Source organism: Salmo trutta, chromosome 14 (assembly GCF_901001165.1).
Source record: "Salmo trutta chromosome 14, fSalTru1.1, whole genome shotgun sequence".
Classification (NCBI taxonomy): Eukaryota; Metazoa; Chordata; class Actinopteri; order Salmoniformes; family Salmonidae; genus Salmo; species Salmo trutta.
Genome location: NC_042970.1, coordinates 56,569,503 through 56,589,981, shown reverse-complemented (window position 1 = coordinate 56,589,981; position 20,479 = coordinate 56,569,503). Strand labels below are relative to the sequence as shown.

General features: G+C 41.3%; 1 protein-coding gene across 7 annotated transcripts in view; it reads left to right on the top strand.

Moving 5' to 3' along the window:
* Positions 1-246: 246 nt before the first annotated feature.
* The window catches only part of rbl1 (retinoblastoma-like 1 (p107)), a 75,355-nt gene continuing 55,122 nt past the window's right edge, over positions 247-20,479 (top strand). For 3 of the 7 annotated variants that reach the window (XM_029776456.1, XM_029776455.1, XM_029776459.1), the window contains exon 1: positions 247-531. In XM_029776456.1, coding sequence (XP_029632316.1) covers positions 373-531 — 159 coding nt within the window. In that variant the 5' untranslated portion in view covers positions 247-372. The remainder of the gene's footprint in view (positions 532-20,479) is intronic. The other 4 variants (XR_003881170.1, XR_003881168.1, XR_003881169.1 and 1 more) reach the window with 2 other exon arrangements.

Below are 20,479 nucleotides of genomic sequence, written 5' to 3'. Positions count from 1 at the left end.
CTTGGCTTTGGGGATTTTTTATGTTAGGCTATTAAGACTTATGGTTCACATGTTCCCACATGTACTTCCTGTATTGATTTGTTGTTAATTAACAAAAATTACAAAATAAAAGGGCTGAGGGGATAGGGTGTGTCTTTTAAGGATTCGGACTGCACACTTTGATTTTGAAACGCAGCCCTCTTTACGTTCCTTTGTTTGTCCTTTGGGGCCTTTACTCATTGGTCGAAAAGGATCCGTTTTCGCGCCAATTGCACCACAGTGCATTGTGGGAATTGAGTGACCGGTGGTCTGTTTGTGGTGTCTCGGGACTGCTTTGTTGACATAGATAGCTATATATTTTTATTTCTCTGCCACTGTAATTTAGATTTACAAATGCGGGGAGACGAGTCAGATTCCGACTCCGGGCGGACGGACGAGAGTTCCGTCCGAAAGAGCTTGGAAATGCTTTGTCAGGAGCTGAATATGGACGAACAGACGGCATCTGAAGCCATGCAAAACTTCAAGTCGATTTGGAATACTTACACACTGGAGGTAAACTAGCCAGCTAACTAACAGTAGCTAGCTATATTATTAAACTAGGTACTTAATAGTTTTAGATATACGTAGCCTCTTAGCGTTACTTTGTTTAGGACGTTGGGATCAGATATTGTGGGATCAACAATGCGGCCGGACATGGACGGTCTTAACTCTCCTGTGGCGTGTGTTCAGCGTAACGTACATGTTAAGCTATTATCCCCTCTTCATATTTGGTAACGTTCGTTGTGTTAGCAATGTTACTGACGTCGTTAGTTGGTTAGCGCATATAGCCATTAGCTAGCTAACGTTAGCTGAACATAGTCAACACTATTTTCCATCAACCAGCCCACTTGCCAAGGCAGGGAACTGGTAAATTGCGAAATCGGTCACAATGCTAGACATCAGGTTGGTTAGTTAGCTAACTAGTTACCTACCTTTTTTGTTTTGTCTGATAATTTGGGAACACACCAGTCGCGGTCAGTTCCGTTTAAGATTATGGAGGACGATTTTATGAGTTAAATGTAACTGTCTCCTTTAAGTCCATTATTGGGCAAACGTTACTCCTTCTATTCCACGGACCTTACATGTTGTTTTTAAAGGCAAATTGGTTGTGGAAGCCAAAACAGCCAAATACTCCATGTAATTGTGAATCGATTCTCAATTGCGGTACCGTTCTATAAACAAATCCTTCTACTTTCATATCACATCAAAGATAATTTCACAACTGCAAAATGCACACTTAATGTATGTACACTGTTTTAGCTGGTTTTAAACAACAATTGATATATACAGTAGATGACTGATAGGGGGCGCTGTGTACCGAACCTCCATCTTGGCACGTCACCTCAGCTTCCAAAACGGAAGCTAAAGGAAGGCTCCGTTCGTTTTTTCCCCCACGTATTGTATTTGACAATATTAATGCAGATTTTTTTTTTTTATTGTTGTGAGTTTAACATAAAAATATATATTTTTTTACTTAAAGTATATTTTTTAGATGGCTAATTTTACTGTCCCAACTACAACAAAAACATACTTCTATACATGTAATTTTGTCCTTGAAACCTTTAGGCCTAATTTGAAATGCTGTAGAATTCCATTCATTCCTATGGAGCAGCCTTTCTTGAAGTTGGGTCGAGAACCTGTTAATGGTGGGTCGCGAAGTGTAAGAGTAAATGTATAATTATTTAATTAATTGATTTGGCCAAGTGCAACTGCGGTCTCTATTCAGTGCGCTCTCTGCTTAGCAGCGGTGTCTGTTCAGTTTGGCAGCTGCATGAGTGGGAGATGCCCGTGTGCTTCGTGGTTTACCAAATCTTTTTTCAGGAGTTTTCATGGAAGATCACTCCGACACATGCTGCAGCGCTGTTGTTCAACAGCAGATGATGCGCTGTAAGCCACTGACTTGTCATTCCCACTCTCCAAATGGACTCATGCTCGCAACAAGTTCTGACTGAGCTCAATCGTCATGAAAAGTCAATACACCGTTGAGTTTTTCTTTCATACAAGCTTTGAGAATTAACGAGGAGCTTCTTCAATGTGTTTTGTGCGGGGAAGTGCTTAGTAATGAGTCAATCAAAACGAACAAATTCATATAACGACACGTCCTGACCAAACATCCACAGCATGACGGTATACCCAGGGAATTCTTTCAGGACAGGTCAGAATGCTTCAGGAAACAGTGCTTCGACAGTAAGTCGGTCAGCAAGGCATTCTCATTTTATAAAAGGCGATAAGCAGATATAAGGGAGTACTATCTAATAATAGTATGAGTTTCTCTTTCAAACAATCCCCTGGCCTTGTACACAGCTAAAAGCTAACGTTAGCCAAAGCAAGTTAGCTATCTTCTGATAGTGCAACCCTAAGTAACAATACAGACGAAGATGAAAAATTCAGGCCTACTGTACATATTACTGTAGAAGTTCTTGTTGAAAACAAGTCTAGGTTGGAACCGTTGCTGTTAAAATACAAGTCATTTTTATGGCCACTACGAGCGCCGTTTCTGGATGAGCGTTTTCTTGTTTGCTTATGTCCTTAGTTGGTTGAGTGTGGTCTTAGTGCCAGCATCTGTCTATGGTGGTAAATAGATGGCTATGAATAATATAAACGCAGCAAAAACGAAGTCACTTTTTCAGGACCCTGTCTTTCAAAGATAATTCGTAAAAATCCAAATAACATCACAGATCTTCATTGTAAATGGTTTAAACACTGTTTCCCATGCTTGTTCAATGAACCATAAACAATTAATGATCATGTACCTGTGGAACGGTAGGTAGGACACTAACAGCTTACAGACAGTAGGCAATTAAGGTCACAGTTATGAAAACTTAGGACACAAGAGGCCTTAGTACTCTGAAAAACACCAAAAGAAAGATGCCCAGGGTCCCTGCTCATCTGCGTGAACATTCCTCAGGCATGCAGCAAGAAGGCATGAGGACTGCAGATGTGGCCAGGGCAACAAATTGCAATGTCCGTACTGTGAGACGCCAAATACAGAGCTACAGGGAGACAGGAGTGGCAGTGGCAGACCACGTGTAACAACACCTGCTCAGGATCGGTACAGCCGAACATCACACCTGCGGGACAGATACAGGATGGCAACAACTGCCCGAGTTACACCAGGAACGCACAATCCCTCCATCAGTGCTCAGACTGTCCGCAACAGGCTGAGAGAGTCTGGACTGAGGGCTTGTAGGCCTGTTGTAAGGCAGGTCCTCACCAGATATCACTGGCAACAACGTTGCCTATGGGCACAAATCCACCGTCGTTGGACCAGACAGGACTGGAAAAAAAGTGCTCTTCTCTGAGTCACGATTTTGTCTCACCAGGGATGATGGTCAGATTCGTGTTTATCGTCGAAGGCCTGTGCTCTGGAGCGAGATCGATTCGGAAGTGGAGGGTCCGTCATGGTCTGGGGCGGTGTGTCACTGCATCATCGGACTGAGCTTGTTGTCATTGCAGACAATCTCAATGCTGTGCGTTACAGGGAAGACATCCTCCCTCATGTGGTACCCTTCCTGCAGGCTCATCCTGACATGACCCTCCAGCATGACAGTGCCACCAACCATACTGCTTGTTCAGTGCATGATTTCCTGCAAGGCTGGAATGTCAGTGTTCTGCCTTGGCCAGCGAAGAGCCTGGATCTCAATCCCATTGAGCACGTCTGGGACCTGTTGGATCGGAGGGTGAGGGCTAGGGCCATTCCCCCCCAGAAATGTCTGGGAACTTGCAGGTGCCTTGATGGAAGAGTGGGGTAACATCTCACAGCAAGAACTGGCAAATCTGGTGCTGTCCATGAGGAGGAGATTCACTGCAGTACTTAACCTGTTATGGCTAGGGGGCAGTATTTTCACGGCCGGATAAAAAACGTACCCGATTTAATCTGATTATTACTCCTGCCCAGAAACTAGAATATGCATATAATTATTGGCTTTGGATAGAAAACACCCTAAAGTTTCTAAAACTATTTGAATGGTGTCTGTGAGTATAACAGAACTCATATGGCAGGCAAAAACCTGAGATGATTCCAAACAGGAAGTACCCTCTCTGACCATTCCTTGAGCTTCTTGACTCTGTTTAAAGAAAATGTAGGATCTTTGCTGTAACGTGAAACTTCCTACGGCTCCCATAGGCTCTCAGAACCCGGGAAAAAGCTGAATGATGTTATTCCAGCCGCTGGCTGAAAAACTTTAGCGCGTTTGGATGGTGGTCGATCAGAGGGCCATCAGACTGAGGCTCGTGCACGAGGGGTTCCCATGCTTTTACTTTCTCTCTCTTTGAACGTAAACACGCTTTCCCGGTCAGAATATTATCGCTTTTTTATGAGAAATTGCATAAAAATTGATTTTAAACAGCGGTTGACATGCTTCGAAGTACGGTAATGGAATATTTAGATTTTTTTTGTCACAAAACGCATCGGGCGCGTAACCCTTATTTACCCTTTCGGATAGTGTCTTGAACGCATGAACAAAATGCCGCTATTTGGATATAACTATGGATTATTTTGGACCAAACCAACATTTGTTATTGAAGTAGAAGTCCTGGGAGTGCATTCTGACGAAGAACAGCAAAGGTAATAACATTTTTCTTATAGTAAATCTGACTTTGGTGAGTGCTAAACTTGCTGGGTGTCTAAATAGCTAGCCGTGATGGCTGGGCTATCTACTGAGAATATTGCAAAATGTGCTTTCACCGAAAAGCTATTTTAAAATCGGACATAGCGAGTGCATAGAGGAGTTCTGTATCTATAATTCTTAAAAAATTTATGTTTTTTGTGAACGTTTATCGTGAGTAATTTAGTAAATTCAGCGGAAGTATGCTAGTTCTGAACGTCACATGCTAATGTAAAAAGCTGGCTTTTGATATAAATATGAACTTGATTGAACAAAACATGCATGTATTGTATAACATAATGTCCTAGGGGTGTCATCTGATGAAGATCATCAAAGGTTAGTGCTGCATTTAGCTGTGGTTTGGATTTATGTGACATTATATGCTAGCTTCAAAAATGGGTGTCTGATTATTTCTGGCTGGGTACTCTGCTGACATAATCTGTTTTGCTTTCGTTGTAAAGCCTTTTTGAAATCGGACAGTGTGGTTAGATAAAGGAGAGTCTTGTCTTTAAAATGGTGTAAAATAGTCATATGTTTGAAAAATTGAAGTTTTGGGATTTTTGAGGAATTTGTAATTCGCGCCACGCCCATCATTGGCTATTGGAGCAGGTGTTCCGCTAGCGGAAAGTCTAGATGTAAGAGGTTAATGCAGCTGGTGGCCACACCAGATACTTACTGACTTTTGATTATTTTGACCTCCCCCTTTGTTCAGGGACACATTATTCAATTTCTGTTAGTCACATTTCTGTGGAACTTGTTCAGTTTATGTCTGTTGATGAATTATGTTCATAACATGTGTAAATATTTGTAAGTTTGCTTAAAATAAGCGCAGTTGACAGCGAGAGGACGTTTCTTTTTTTGCTGAGTTTAGATGAGAACTCTCTTGGTAGATAGTGTACTCTACAGCTTCTCATAAGGTACTCTACCTCATTCGACTTCTTTAACCTCTCTAGGGCAGGTGGCACCAAATCGTCCCACCTACGTAACAGCCAGTTGAATCCTGTGGCGCGATTTTCAAATACCTTAGAAATGCTATTACTTCAATTTCTCAAACATATTACTATTTTACAGCTATTTAAAGACAAGACTCTCGTTAATCTAACCACACTGTCCGATTTCAAAAAGGCTTTACAACGAAAGCAAAACATTAGATTATGCCAGCAGAGTACCCAGCCAGAAATAATCAGACACCCATTTTTCAAGCTAGCATATAATGTCACAAAAACCCTGAAGACAGCTAAATGCAGCACTAACCTTTGATGATCTTCATCAGATGACACACCTAGGACATTATGTTATACAATACATGCATGTTTTGTTCAATCAAGTTCATATTCATATCAAAAACCAGCTTTTTACATTAGCATGTGACGTTCAGAACTAGCATACCCCCCGCAAACTTCCAATGAATTTACTAACAATTTACTAAATTACTCACGATAAACGTTCACAAAAAGCATAACAATTATTTTAGGAATTATAGATACAGAACTCCTCTATGCACTCGATATGTCCGATTTTAAAATAGCTTTTCGGTGAAAGCACATTTTGCAATATTCTAAGTAGATAGCCCGGCATCACAGTGCTAGCTATTTAGACACCCAGCAAGTTTAGCCTTCACCAAACTCCGATTTACTATTAGAAAAGTTTGATTACCTTTCCTGTTCTTCGTCAGAATGCACTCCCAGGACTTCTACTTCAATAACAAATGTTGGTTTGGTCCAAAATAATCCATAGTTATGTTCCAACAGCGACGTTTTGTTCGTGCGTTCAAGACACTATCCCAATGGTAAATAAGGGTCACGCGCACGGCGCATTTCGTGACAAAAGATTTCTAAATATTTCATTACAGTACTTCGAAGCATGTCAACCGCTGTTTAAAATCAATTTTTATGCCATTTTTCTCGTAAAAAAGCGATAATATTCCGACCGGGAATCTGCAATTAGGTAAACAGCCGAAAGAAAATACAGCACGGGGTCGACTCGGGCACGCGCCTAATTCCTTTGTCCTCTTATCGGCCACTTGGCAAAGGCGATAATGTGTTTCAGCCTGGGGCTGCCTCGTCATCGTTCAGCTTTTTCCCGGGCTCTGAGAGCCTATGGGAGCCGTAGGAAGTGTCACGTTACAGCTAAGATCCTGAGTCTTCAATAAACAGAGGCAAGAACAACAACACCTTGTCAGACAGGCCACTTCCTGCATGAATTCTTCTCAGGTTTTTGCCTGCCATATGAGTTCTGTTATACTCACAGACACCATTCAAACAGTTTTAGAAACTTTAGGGTGTTACCTATCCAAAGCCAATAATTATATGCATATTCTAGTTACTGGGCAGGAGTAGTAACCAGATTAAATCGGGTACGTTTTTTATCCGGCCGTGTAAATACTGCCCCCTAGACCTAACAGGTTAATGTTAGACATCGCGCACCAGCTGTTATTGACAAATAGCAAAACACCCCTACCCCTAGTCTTAGCAGGCATAGCTTCTTCTCTGTTCTGCGGGTGCATGGAAAATCCTGCCAGCTCTATTATTACATTTACGTTTTACATTTACGTCATTTAGCAGACGCTCTTATCCAGAGCGACTTACAAATTGGTGCATTCACCTTATGATATCCAGTGGAACAACCACTTTACAATAGTACATCTATCTGTGTCATCGTTCAGCCACGACTCCGTGAAGCGTAAAATATTCGTTTTTAATGTCCTGTTGGGAGGGTAATCGTTGGTGATCAATTTTGTTTTCCAATTATTGCATGTTAGCCAGTAGAATGGATGACAGTGGGAGTTGACTCGCTACGGATTCTCAGAAGGCAGGCCGACCTGCACCACCTTTTCCTAAGTCTTTTCTTAACTTAAATGACAGGGATTAGGGCCTGTTCCTGGCAGAGCAGTATATCCTTCTCGTCAGACTCACTAAAGGAAAAAGCTTCTTCCAGTTCGTGGTGAGTAATCGCTCTTCTGATGTCAAGAAGTTATTTTTGGTCATACGAGATGGTAGAAGAAACATGTACGAATTAAGTTACAAACAACGCGAAAAAACTAACAAAATAGACAGTTGGTTAGGAGCATGTAAAATGTCAGCCATCCTCTTCGGTGCCATCAGACCACTTTACTTTTTCCACATTTTGTTACATTACAGCCTTGTTCTAAAACATATATTTTTTAAATCTCATCAATCTACAAGCAATACCCCATAATGACAAAGCAAAAACTGGTTTTTATAGATGTTTGCAAATGTGTGAAAAATAATAAACAAAATACCTATTCACACCCTTTACTAATGAGACTTGCATTTGAGCTCAGGTGCATCCTGTTTCCATTGATCATTCTTGATGTTTCTACAACTTGATTGGAGTCCCCCTGTGGAAAATTCAATTGATTGGACATAATTTGGAAAGGCACACCTGTCTTTATGACTGTCCCACAGTTGACAGTACATGTAGTAAAAACCAAGCCATGAGGTCAAAGGAATTGTCTGTAGAGCTCAGAGACAGGATTGTGTCGAGGCACAGGTCTGGGAAAGGGTACCAAAAAAATGTCTGCAGTTTTGAAGATCCCCAAGAACACAGTGGCCTCCGTTCTTAAATGGAAGAATTTTGGAACCACCAAGACTCTTCCTAGAGCTGGCCAAACTGAGCAATCGGGGGAGAAGAACCCAATAGTCGTTTTGACATGGCTCCATGAACATCATATTGATAAAAAATACAGTGTAGACATTGTTAATGTTGTAAATGACTATTGTAGTTGGAAACGGTTTATTTTTTACATTTTTTTAGGGAATATCTACATAGGCGAACAGAGGCCCATTATCAGCAACCATGTGTTCCAATGGCATGTTGTGTTAGCTAATCCAAGTTATCATTTTAAAAGACTAATTGATCATAATTTTGCAATTGTTAGCACAGCTGAACACTTCTGATTTTAAAGAAGCAATAAAACTGGCCTTTAGACTAGTTGAGTATCTGGAGCATTAGCATTTGTGGGTTCGATTACAGTCTCAGAATGGCCAGAAACGAAAAACTTTCTTCTGAAACTCGTGTTGGTATTAAGACTAAACAGGTTGTGCTCTTAGGCCTACATAGGGTTGCACATTTTGGGGAATATTCAGAGGTGGAAACTTTCTGTGGAAATTAACAGGAATATATGGGCGTTAACAGGAATATATTTTGGAAATATATTAATACCATTTAAATGTAGATGTTTTTGGCATTGGATATATTTACTATGTCATATTGAGACCTAAACCTTTTACCGTATCATAAGCAGACATCATTGCAAATGATTAAATCCTTCCAATAGAAATAAAAATAACTATTTAGTTACAAATTGTACTTTAATTAAATGAGTTGACTCTTCACATGGGATTATTTCACTCAACAACAAAAGAAAGGGAATATTGAATGTTCCCCAATGATCCATCGCATCTCCCTGGACGACTTTAATGTCCACCTCTTGAACATCAGACTCTGAGGCTTTATCTTCACTGTCACTTTCCAACCATGTTGAGGATGGCTTGTTGTCAGGCTCAAATTTGCCTCGATGGCCTCCAATTTTTCAACCCTTCTATTGGTCAGCCTGTTGTGTGTGTGTGTGTGTGTGTGTTCCCAAACATGGACCAGTTGTGCTCTGAGGTGGCTGATGTTGGTGGGATTTGGAGGATGATGGAGGCAACAGGGGAAAGAGCCTCAGATCCACAAAGTCCCTTCCACCAGGTGGCTGATGAGATGTTGGCATGACCTCCATATTGCATCTCCATCCCAAGCTCTTGCTTGGAAGTATACTTTGCCAAGAACCTTGCCCTCATCCAGGCCAAGGTGGTGAGACATGGTAGTGATGACACCATAGGCCTTGTTGATTTCTGCACCAGACATGATGCTCTTGCCAGCATACTTGGGGTCCAACATGTACGCTGCGATGTGTATGGGTTTCAGGCAGAGGTCTTCAGGCTTTGATGTATTTCAGAACTGCAGTTTCCTCTGCTTGGAGAAACAGTGAAGTACGGATTTCTTCTCTTACATCTGCAAGCAGAGTCTGAACATCAGACTGGATGGCATTGTCTCCCTCAATCCATGCAATGGCTACTGCTATAGGTTTCAGGCTGCTTACCACTCTCCCAAAATACATCATCTAGGAGGTTCCTCTTGATAGAGCTGTCCATATCGGTAGATGTGATATGGCCATTTCTTGTAGTTAATTATTCCTTGCCCACGAACATTCGACCACCCATCAGAAATGATTGCAATACAGTCTGCTTCCTCTGATTTGCTTGAACTCTGCATCCAGCAAATGAGTAGATAAAGCATGTCTGGTTGGAGGGGTGTATGCTGGGCGAAGAATATTCAGAAACCTCTTCCAATACACATTGCCTGTGAGCATCAGGTGAACCAGTTGCGTACACAGCTAGAGCAAAACATGCATCAGCATTTCTCTGACTACATTCATCCATTGAGTCAAACTTCTGATTCCAGGAGGATCATGAGCTTTTGCTATCGATAAGGTCTCTCATTGAATCATTTTCACCTCAAATGCAGGTAGAGGGACTTTTGTCAAAGTTTGCTTGTTGTGAGTGCTGAGGGAACTTTACTCGCTTGGCCAGATTCTGCATCTTTGTTGCATTCTTCACATATGATTTGGCACAGTATTTGCGAATATACACAGCTTTGTAGTACTGAAAAATAGTTAAGCAGTTAGACTAAACAACTCCTTTTGTAAGATATGTTTTATAATGAAACATGTATGGAAACAGGTGAATAAACACTCCTCAGTTAGCAGGTTCCAGCAAGCTAAACCCACATGGTAGCAAAAACTAACTAGCAGAAATTGTTAACAAGTTATCTATGATTTAAACACACTTTGCTGTAGGCTACTATTTACTAGTTAACAAAAAAAATCGTGGATGTCATATAAAATATATTCACCCCAACCAGTATTGTAATCAAAACTTAACAGAAAGCATGTAGTCCTTGGCTCATACAGTAAGGTGACCAGATTTCTGAAATTAAAATCGGGGACATTTCCAGTTCGGCGGTCAATATATCATTAAAATATCCAATGTCATTATCTATGAAATAAAAAAGGGGGACAATTCCGGTTTCATGTATTTAGTCTGACAGGCACACTGTGACAGAGAAAACAACTATATTATAGAGACACTACAGACAAGACAGAACTGTCCAATCTGAACAGCCATTCAGTGGTCCTGGTAGTCTGGGTAGAATAAGAGCAGAAGAGGACATGAGCAAAATTGTAAAAACAGACAATAGTATATGTGAAATACTTAACATAATAAAGAAATAAGATTATGATGAGATTGGTAACTACATAATATACTTATACCAACCTAATCTGTATATTTCTCAGAAGAATGTATCCTCTTCAGGATTGCTCTGTCTTTGGCCAGCTTCTCCATTCTCTCCTGGCAGGGGAGGTTGAAGTTTGTCTTCACAATAAGCATGGCCTTGATGGTAGGAACAGTGAACCTATTTCTTGCTGCTGTCCATATCATTCATTTGGGAGAACACTCTCTCGACTGGTGCATTACTTCCAGGTAAGCACATGACAACAGATGCTAATCTAGCCAGGTTAGTGTGTGGGATGACGTTCTCTTTGAAGTGGGTAACCACCGTGCTCCGTCTCTGACTAAGTGGTGTCTCGGATGTTTTCCATTCTTCAAGCGATCCCCCCTTTAGAAACTCTTGCAGGCCAGTAATCTCGTCAAACAATGCATCCTCATTGATGGTCACATTGGGGCATTTTTCCTGCAGTGTACCTACTGCCTTCTGGATCTCTTCACGCCGAGGTTGCCTTTTTAAAAGGAGACAATGTAAATCTTTTAGATTATCTGTGTGCTTTCCCCATGCTTGCAAGTAGTTCACAACCGCAGTGAAGAATAATTGGGATGTTTTGAGAGAGCTCTCTTTAGACATTGCTCCATTTCCCTGTAGCTCTCAGAATTCCTATGACCAAAACTGGAATGAAGGTGTCATCACGTCTCAATGTTTCTCAGAATTGCAGCTGACTCCACAGCACAGCGGTCCTAGCCTTCAAGCATCTTGATCGTGTCACTGAATATGGTCAAGTTTCCATGGACAAAGGCCAGACAAAGTTCAGTCAGTGGGTCTTCGAACATTGTTCGCAGGACAACAGGGCATTTGTCTTCACGGGAAAAAAAAGGATTTCAATGGCACATACCTTTTCAGCACTCTTTCTAGAGCAGGGAGCATGGACAGCCAGCGAACATTGCTGTGTCCTAAAATGTTATGGTACTCCTGGCCAACAAACTCACAAAAGCTCTTCAGTCTTTCTACTCTGACGGCGAAAATATCCAAATATCTTTGAGCAGGTACTCAACATCAAGGGGAATCATATCCAAAGCTGTTCTGGCCATGTTATGAATGATGTGGGCAGGACAACCTAAGCCAATCACCTCCCGCTGCAGAGCATTGTTAACTTTGGTATGGACATTGACCCTCCCCAGCCTATTCAGTCCTCCAAAGTTGGTATTTGTGTTGTCGGCAGATAATGCCACGACTTTGTTTTGCAGGTTACATTTTTGGATGACCACCAGGACCTCAGCTGCAATCTCCTCTGCTGTTTCTCCATTCAATTCAACAAAATCAAGCAGTTTTGTTTCCATAGATGTGTTGCCACCATATATCTGACTACTATTGGCAGCAGCTTTACATGTCTATGATTGGACGCATCAATGGACAGGGACACAAATTCAACCTGGTCTAGGTCCCGTGTTTCCAAAGTAGTTGCTCATGGTGCTAACTCGTTACTCACTATGGCTTCACATTTTGTCCTAGCACATGTAAACTTCGGCTCATAAAGCTTTCGTGTCAGTTGTGCTCTGCAGTCCATAGATCTGTAACTTTGATTGTGTGGTATGCAAAAACACCCTCCTGCACAGCTAAAATCATATTCTTCTTGGGAAGGCTCTACCTTCTTGAAGAATGTGGTGACAGAGGGCATACCAACACGGGCAATCAGAGAGGCTTTTTTGTCTGATGTTCTACCTGTGCCGTTCTTCCCCCGCTGCCAATTGAAAAAGAGGAATTACAAAGGGTGCAGTTAACCTCTCTAGGGTAGGGGGCAGTATTTTCACATCCGGATAAAAATGTACCCGATTTAATCTGGTTATTACTACTGCCCAGAAACTAGAATATGTATATAATTGTTTGATTTGGATAGAAAACACCCTAAAGTTTCTAAAACTGTTTGAATGGTGTCTGTGAGTATAACAGAACTCATATGGCAGGCAAAAACCTGAGAAGATTCTGTATAGGAAGTGCCCTCTCTGACCATTTCTTGGCCTTCTACACTCTCTTTATTGAAAACTGGGGATCTCTGCTGTAATGTGACACTTCCTACGGCTCCCATAGGCTCTCAGAAGGCGCCAGAATGTTGAATGATGATACTGGTGTCCCAGGCTGAAAAACAGTAGCGCATTTGGTAAGTGGTCGATCTGAGATCAATGAGACGGGTGCGCACGTGAAGAGTCCATTTTAGATTTTGAGTCTGAACGAAAACAGGGTTTCCCGGTCAGAATATTATCGCTTTTTTACGGGAAAAATGGCATAAAAATTGATTTTTAAACAGCGTTTGACATGCTTCGAAGTACGGTAATGGAATATTTAGAATTTTTTTGTCACGATACGCGTCCGCGCGTCACCGTTCGGAGAGTGTCTTGAACGCAAGAACAAAACAGAGGATATTTGAACATAACTATGGATTATTTTGAACCAAACCAACATTTGTTATTGAAGTAGAAGTCCTGGGAGTGCATTCTGACAAAGAACAGCAAAGGTAATCCAATTTTTCTTATAGTAAATCTGAGTTTGGTGAGTGCCAAACTTGGTGGGTGTCAAAATAGCTAGCCTGTGATGGCGAGCTATCTACTCAGAATATTGCAAAATGTGCTTTTGCCGAAAAGCTATTTTAAAATCTGACATAGCGATTGCATAAAGGAGTTATGCAATAATTATGTTTTTTGTGAATGTTTATCGTGAGTAATTTAGTAAATTCACCGGAAATTTGCGGTGGGTATGCTAGTTCTGAACGTCACATGCTAATGTAAAAAGCTGGTTTTTGATATAAATATGAACTTGATTGAACTAAACATGCATGTATTGTATAACATAATGTCCTAGGAGTGTCATCTGATGAAGATCATCAAAGGTTAGTGCTGCATTTAGCTGTGGTTTGGGTTTATGTGACATTATATGCTAGCTTGAAAAATGGGTGTCTGATTTATTTCTGGCTGGGTACTCTCCTGACATAATCTAATGTTTTGCTTTCGTTGTAAAGCCTTTTTGAAATCGGACAGTGTGGTTAGATTAACGAGAGTCTTGTCTTTAAAACCTCTAGGAATGCTCGTCCCGTATGCGGGATCAACATCCAGCGTAAAATCATTTCGCCATATTCATAACCGAACAATAGAAACATTTGATTTTTGATTCCAAATATAGGACTGTTTTATATCGTTTTATAGATACACCTCTCCTGAATCGAACCACGTTGTCCGATTTCAAAAAGGCTTTACAGCAAAAGCAAAACATTAGATAATGTTAGGAGTATATCGTCAAAGTAGCCACATAGCCATTTTCCGACCAACCACATGCATCACAAATAACCAAAAAACAGCTAAATGCAGCACTAACCTTTGACAATCTGCATCAGATGACACTCCTAGGACATAATGTTACACAATACATGCATTCTTTTGTTCGATAAAGTTCATATTTATATATAAAAACAGCATTTTACATCGGCGCGTGACGTTGAGAAACTATTTTCCCTCAAATGCATCCGGTGAATCAGCGCTACAATTTACTAAATTACTATTCGAAAACATTTTTAAAATGTAATATTGTCATTCAAAGAATTATAGATGAACATCTCGTGAAAGCACCTGCATTGCCAGATTTAAAAATCACTTTACTGGGAAATCACACTTTGCAATAAAAGGGGATGCTATACTCAGAAAAATAGGCTAGCAATACAGCTCTGCGCCATCTTGGAACAATCGAATATCAAATCTACTCTTGTATACCATTGTAAATATTCCCTTACCTTTGATTATTTTACATTTACATTTAAGTCATTTAGCAGACGCTCTTATCCAGAGCGACTTACAAATTGGTGCATTCACCTATAATATCCAGTAGAACAAACACTTTACAATAGTGCATCTAAATCCTTTACAGGGGGGGGGGGGTTAGAAGGATTACTTTATCCTATCCCAGGTATTCCTTAAAGAGGTGGGGTTTCAGGTGTCTCCGGAAGGTGGTGATTGACTCCGCTGTCCTGGCATCGTGAGGGAGATTGTTCCACCATTGGGGTGCCAGAGCGGCGAACAGTTTTGACTGGGCTGAGCGGGAACTGTGCTTCCTCAGAGGTAGGGAGGCGAGCAGGCCAGAGGTGGATGAACGCAGTGCCCTTGTTTGGGTGTAGGGCCTGATCAGAGCCTGAAGGTACGGAGGTGCCGTTCCCCTCACAGCTCCGTAGGCAAGCACCATGGTCTTGTAGCGGATGCGAGCTTCAACTGGAAGCCAGTGGAGAGAGCGGAGGAGCGGGGTGACGTGAGAGAACTTGGGAAGGTTGAACACCAGACGGGCTGCGGCGTTCTGGATGAGTTGTAGGGGTTTGATGGCACAGGCAGGGAGCCCAGCCAACAGCGAGTTGCAGTAATCCAGACGGGAGATGACAAGTGCCTGGATTAGGACCTGCGCCGCTTCCTGTGTGAGGCAGGGTCGTACTTTCCTTCATCAGAAGGCACTTCTAGGAATCCCAGGTCCACAACAAATGTAGTTTTGTTCGAAAAAGTTAATAATTTATGTCCCAATAGCTTCTTCTTGTTAGCGCATTCCGAAGGCTGCACAAAATGTTCCGTCGTGCGCGGGACTTCTCATCACGAAAGCGCTAAAAAATACTATTGAAGTTCGTTCAAACATGTCAAACGTTGTATAACAAATCTTTAGGGCCTTTTTCAACCAGAGCTTCAATAATATTCCATGGGGACGGTTGCATTGTCTTTTAAAACGTTTCGAAAGGGGAGGGTAGCCAGGGGCACCCGCGTCATAATGGTAATGGCCCTCCCCATGTGACCAAGATCAACAGCCTCTCATTCGGTCAGTTCGTACTGTAGAAGACTCAAACCATTTTGTAAAGACTGGGGACATCTAGTGGAAGCCATAGGAAGTGCTCAATGAATCCTAACTCATGGGTGTGATTTTATAGGCAAAGTGCTGAAGTTGAGTCCGCAAATCAGATTTCCACATCCTGTTAGAAACTGTCTCGGGGTTTTGACTGCCATATGAGTTCTGTTATACTCACAGACACCATTCAAACCATTCAAAAAGCCTTTTTGAAATCGGACAGTGTGGTTAGATTAACGAGAGTCTTGTCTTTAAAATGCTGTAAAATAGTCATATGTTTGAAAAATTGAAGTTTTCGGATTTTAGAGGAGTTTGTATTTCGCGCCACGCCCATCATTGGATATTGGAGCAGGTGTTCCGCTAGCGGAACATCTAGATGTAAGAGGTTAACCTCTCTAGGGTATGTGGGATGAAATCGTCCCACCTACTCAACAGCCAGTGGAATCCCGTGGTGCAATATTCAAATACCTTAGAAATGCTATTACTTCAATTTCTCAAACATATGACTATTTTACACCATTTTATCTCACCTCATTTGCTCACTTTGTATATAGACTTATTTTTCTACTACAGTGAGGGGGAAAAAGTATTTGTGCTGATTTTGTACGTTTGCCCACTGACAAAGAAATTATCAGTCTATACTTTTAATGGTAGGTTTATTTGAACAGTGAGACAGAATAACAACAAAAAATCCAGAAAAACACGTCAAAAATGTAATAAATTGATTTGCGCATTTAATGAGGGAAATAAGTATTTGACCCCCTCTGCAAAACATGACTTAGTACTTGGTGGCAAAACCCTTGTTGGCAATCAGAGGTCCCACGATTCTTGTAGTTGGCCACCAGGTTTGCACACATCTCAGGAGGGATTTTGTCCCACTCCTCTTTGCAGATCTTCTCCAAGTCATTAAGGTTTCGAGGCTAACGTTTGGCAACTCGAACCTTCAGCTCCTAACCGCAGATTTTCAATGGGATTAAGGTCTGGAGACTGGCTAGGCCACTCCAGGACCTTAACCTCCCTGGGCAAGGTGGGACGTCAACAGCCAGTGGAATCGCGTGGCGCGAAATACAAATACCTCATAAATGCTATAACTTCAATTTCTCAAACATATGACTATTTTACACCATTTTAAAGACAAGACTCTCGTTAATCTAACCACACTGTCCGATTTCAAAAAGGATTTACAGCGAAAGCAAAACATTAGGTTATGTCAGGAGAATACCCTGCCAAAAATAATCACACAGCCATTTTCAAAGCAAGCCTATATGTCACAAAAACCCAAACCACAGCTAAATGCAGCACTAACCTTTGATGATCTTCATCAGATGACACTCCTAGGACATTGTTATACAATACATGCATGTTTTGTTCAATCAAGTTCATATTTATATTAGCATGTGATGTTCAGAACTAGCATACCCACCGCAAACTTCCGGTGAATTTACTTAATTACTCACGATTAACGTTCACAAAATACATAATTATTTTAAGAATTATAGATACAGAACTCCTTTATGCAATCGCGGTGTCCGATTTTTTTTTTTAAAAAAAGCCTTTCGACGAAAGCACATTTTGCAATATTCTGAGTAGATAGCCCGGCCATCACGGCTAGCTAATTTGACACCCACCAAGTTTGGCCCTCACCAAACTCAGATTTACTCTAAGAAAAATTGGATTACCTTTGCTGTTCTTCGTCAGAATGCACTCCCAGGACTTCTACTTCAACAATAAATGTTGTTTTGCTTCCAAATAATCCATAGTTATATCCAAGTTCGTGCGATCAAATCAAATTTATTTATATAGCCCTTACATCAGCTGATATCACAAAGTGCTGTACAGAAACCCAGCCTAAAACCCCAAACAGCAAGCAATGCAGGTGTTGAAGCACAGTGGCTAGGAAAAACTCCCTAGAAAGGCCAAAACCTAGGAAGAAACCTAGAGAGGAACCAGGCTATGAGGGGTGGCCAGTCCTCTTCTGGCTGTGCCGGGTGGAGATTATAACAGCACATGGCCTAGATGTTCAAATGTTCATAAATGACCAGCATTGTCAAATAATAATATTCATAGTAGTTGTCGAGGGTGCAACAAGTCAGCAACTCAAGAGTGTGTCAGTTGGCTTTTTCATAGCCGATCTTTGAGAGTATCTCTACCGCTCCTGCTGTCTCTAGAGAGTTGAAAACAGCAGGTCTGGGACAGGTAGCATGTCCGGTGAGTAGGTCAGGGTTCCAGCAGGTCTGGGACAGGTAGCACGTCCGGTGAACAGGTCAGGGTTCCATAGCTGCAGGCAGAACAGTTGGAACTGGAGCAGCAGCACGGCCAGGTGAACTGGGGACAGCAAGGAGTCATCAAGCCAGGTAGTCCTGAGGCATGGTCCAGGTCCTCCGAAGCATAACGCGCGAGAGCATTTTGTGACGACAAATTTCAAAATATTCCATTACCGTACTTTGAAGCATGTCAAACGCTGTTTAAAATCAATTTTTATGCTACTTTTCTCGCAAAATAGCGATAATATTCCAACCGGGCAACGTTGTATTCATTCAAAGGCTGAAAGAAAAAAATGGAGAAGTCTCGTGGCCACGCATCTCCAGTCTCACTGTCCCCAGGCTGACCACTTACAAACTCTGCTGCTGTACTTTGCCCAGAGACAGCAGACACCCCATTCCACTTTCTGGCGGCTTTAGAGAGCCAATGGAAACCTTAGAAAGTGTCACGTTACAGCACAGATGCTGTAATGTCGATAGAGATGCAACAGAAGGACAACAAATTGTCAAACAGGGCACTTCCTGTATGGAATCTTCTCAGGTTTTGGCCTGCCATATGAGTTATGTTATACTCAGACACCATTCAAACAGTTTTAGAAACTTTAGTGTTCTCTATCCAAATCTACTAATTATATGCATATTCTCGTTTCTGGGCAGGAGTAGTAACCAGATTAAATCGGGTACGTTTAGACAGGTTCTGTCTCCTAGAGATGAACTTACTTTGGTGCAAAAGTGTAAATTAATCCCAGAACAACAGCAAAGGACCTTGTGAAGATGCTGGAGAAAACGGGTACGAAAGTATCTATATCCACAGTAAAACGAGTCCTATATCGACATAACCTGAAATGCCGATCAGCAAGGAAGAAGCCACTGCTCCAAAACCACCATTTAAAAAAAAAAGGCAGACTACGGTTTGGGGATGAAGATTGTACTTTTTGGAGAAATGTCCTCTGGTCTGATGAAACAAAAATAGAAGTGTTTGGCTATAATGACCATCGTTATGTTTGGAGGAAAAAGGGGGATGCTTGCAAGCCGAAGAACCCCATCCCAACCGTGAAGCGTGGGGGTGGCAGCATTATGTTGTGGGGGTGCTTTTCTGCAGAGGGACTGGTGTACTTCACAAAATAGATGGCAGCATGAGGGAGGAAAATGATGTGGACATATTGAAGCAACATCTCAAGACATCAGTCAGGAAGTTGAAGCTTGGTCGCAAATGGACAATGACCCCAAGCATACTTCCAAAGTTGTGGCAAAATGGCTTAAGGACAATAAAGTCAAGGTATTGGAGTGGCCATCACAAAGCCTTGACTTCATTTCTATAGAAGATTTGTGGGCAGAACTGAAGAAGCGTGTGCGAGCAAGGAGGCCTACAAACCTGACTCAGTTACACCAGCTCTGTCAGCAGGAATGGGCCAAAATTCATCCAACTTATTGTGGGAAGCTTGTGGAAGGCTACCTGAAACATTTGACCCAAGTTAAACAATTTAAAGGCAATGCTACTAAATACTAATTGAGGACATGTAAACTTCTGACCCACTGGGAATGTGATGAAATAAATAAAAGTTGAAATAATTCATTCTCTCTACTATTATTCTGACATTTCACATTCTTAAAATGAAGTGGTGATCCTAAAACAGGGAATTTTTACTAGGATTAAATGCCAGTAATTGTTCAAATATATTTGGCTATGTAAACTTCCTACTTCAACTATATATTTTTGTTTAGTGAAAGATGTTTGGAGCAGTATTTCTCAAGTAAAAAAAATGTGCGTGGAAATGATTCGCCACTCGTTGAATGACAACAAATACTTAATTGAAGAATTCCTACTGTTGACCAATCACCAAATTTTTTATTGTTTTATTTAAATTTTTGATTTAAAATAATAATAATTTAAGAGCGGTTGACTTTGGCTACAGACTTCGATTTGCCTCAAATATAGGGTGCACGAACAGCTCAAACTATTGCTGAAGACTAAACAAACAAAGCTCACACTATCATCATAATAGAGGCACAAGCTGTTTCGAATGGGAAGCATGCGGACGCCTTATTACATCCACTGTGGGATTTCAACAGATTTTAACATGTTTTTGTTTTTTGTCCAATTAACCAATAATTGTCTTGTTGAATTTATTGAGAATTCCAACCTTGTTTAGCATTATCTAGTCCAAATATATGCCATGATTTCACTTACTATCCGTTTGCCTCACTCAATTAGGGACTTTTATTTTGAAGGCACTAAATGCCGATTCAATTGTTGCTGCTAATGTTCACCACACACAGGTAAGTCTGTTGCCTGTTCTGAATTATTATTATTATTTTTAAATAACGATGATGCTACTTTATGCACTGACAAGGGACTTGACAATGACTTCTTGGAAGGTGGCATAAAGTAGGGTTAAACAGTTGGGGGACACACACTCTGACCAAAATGTT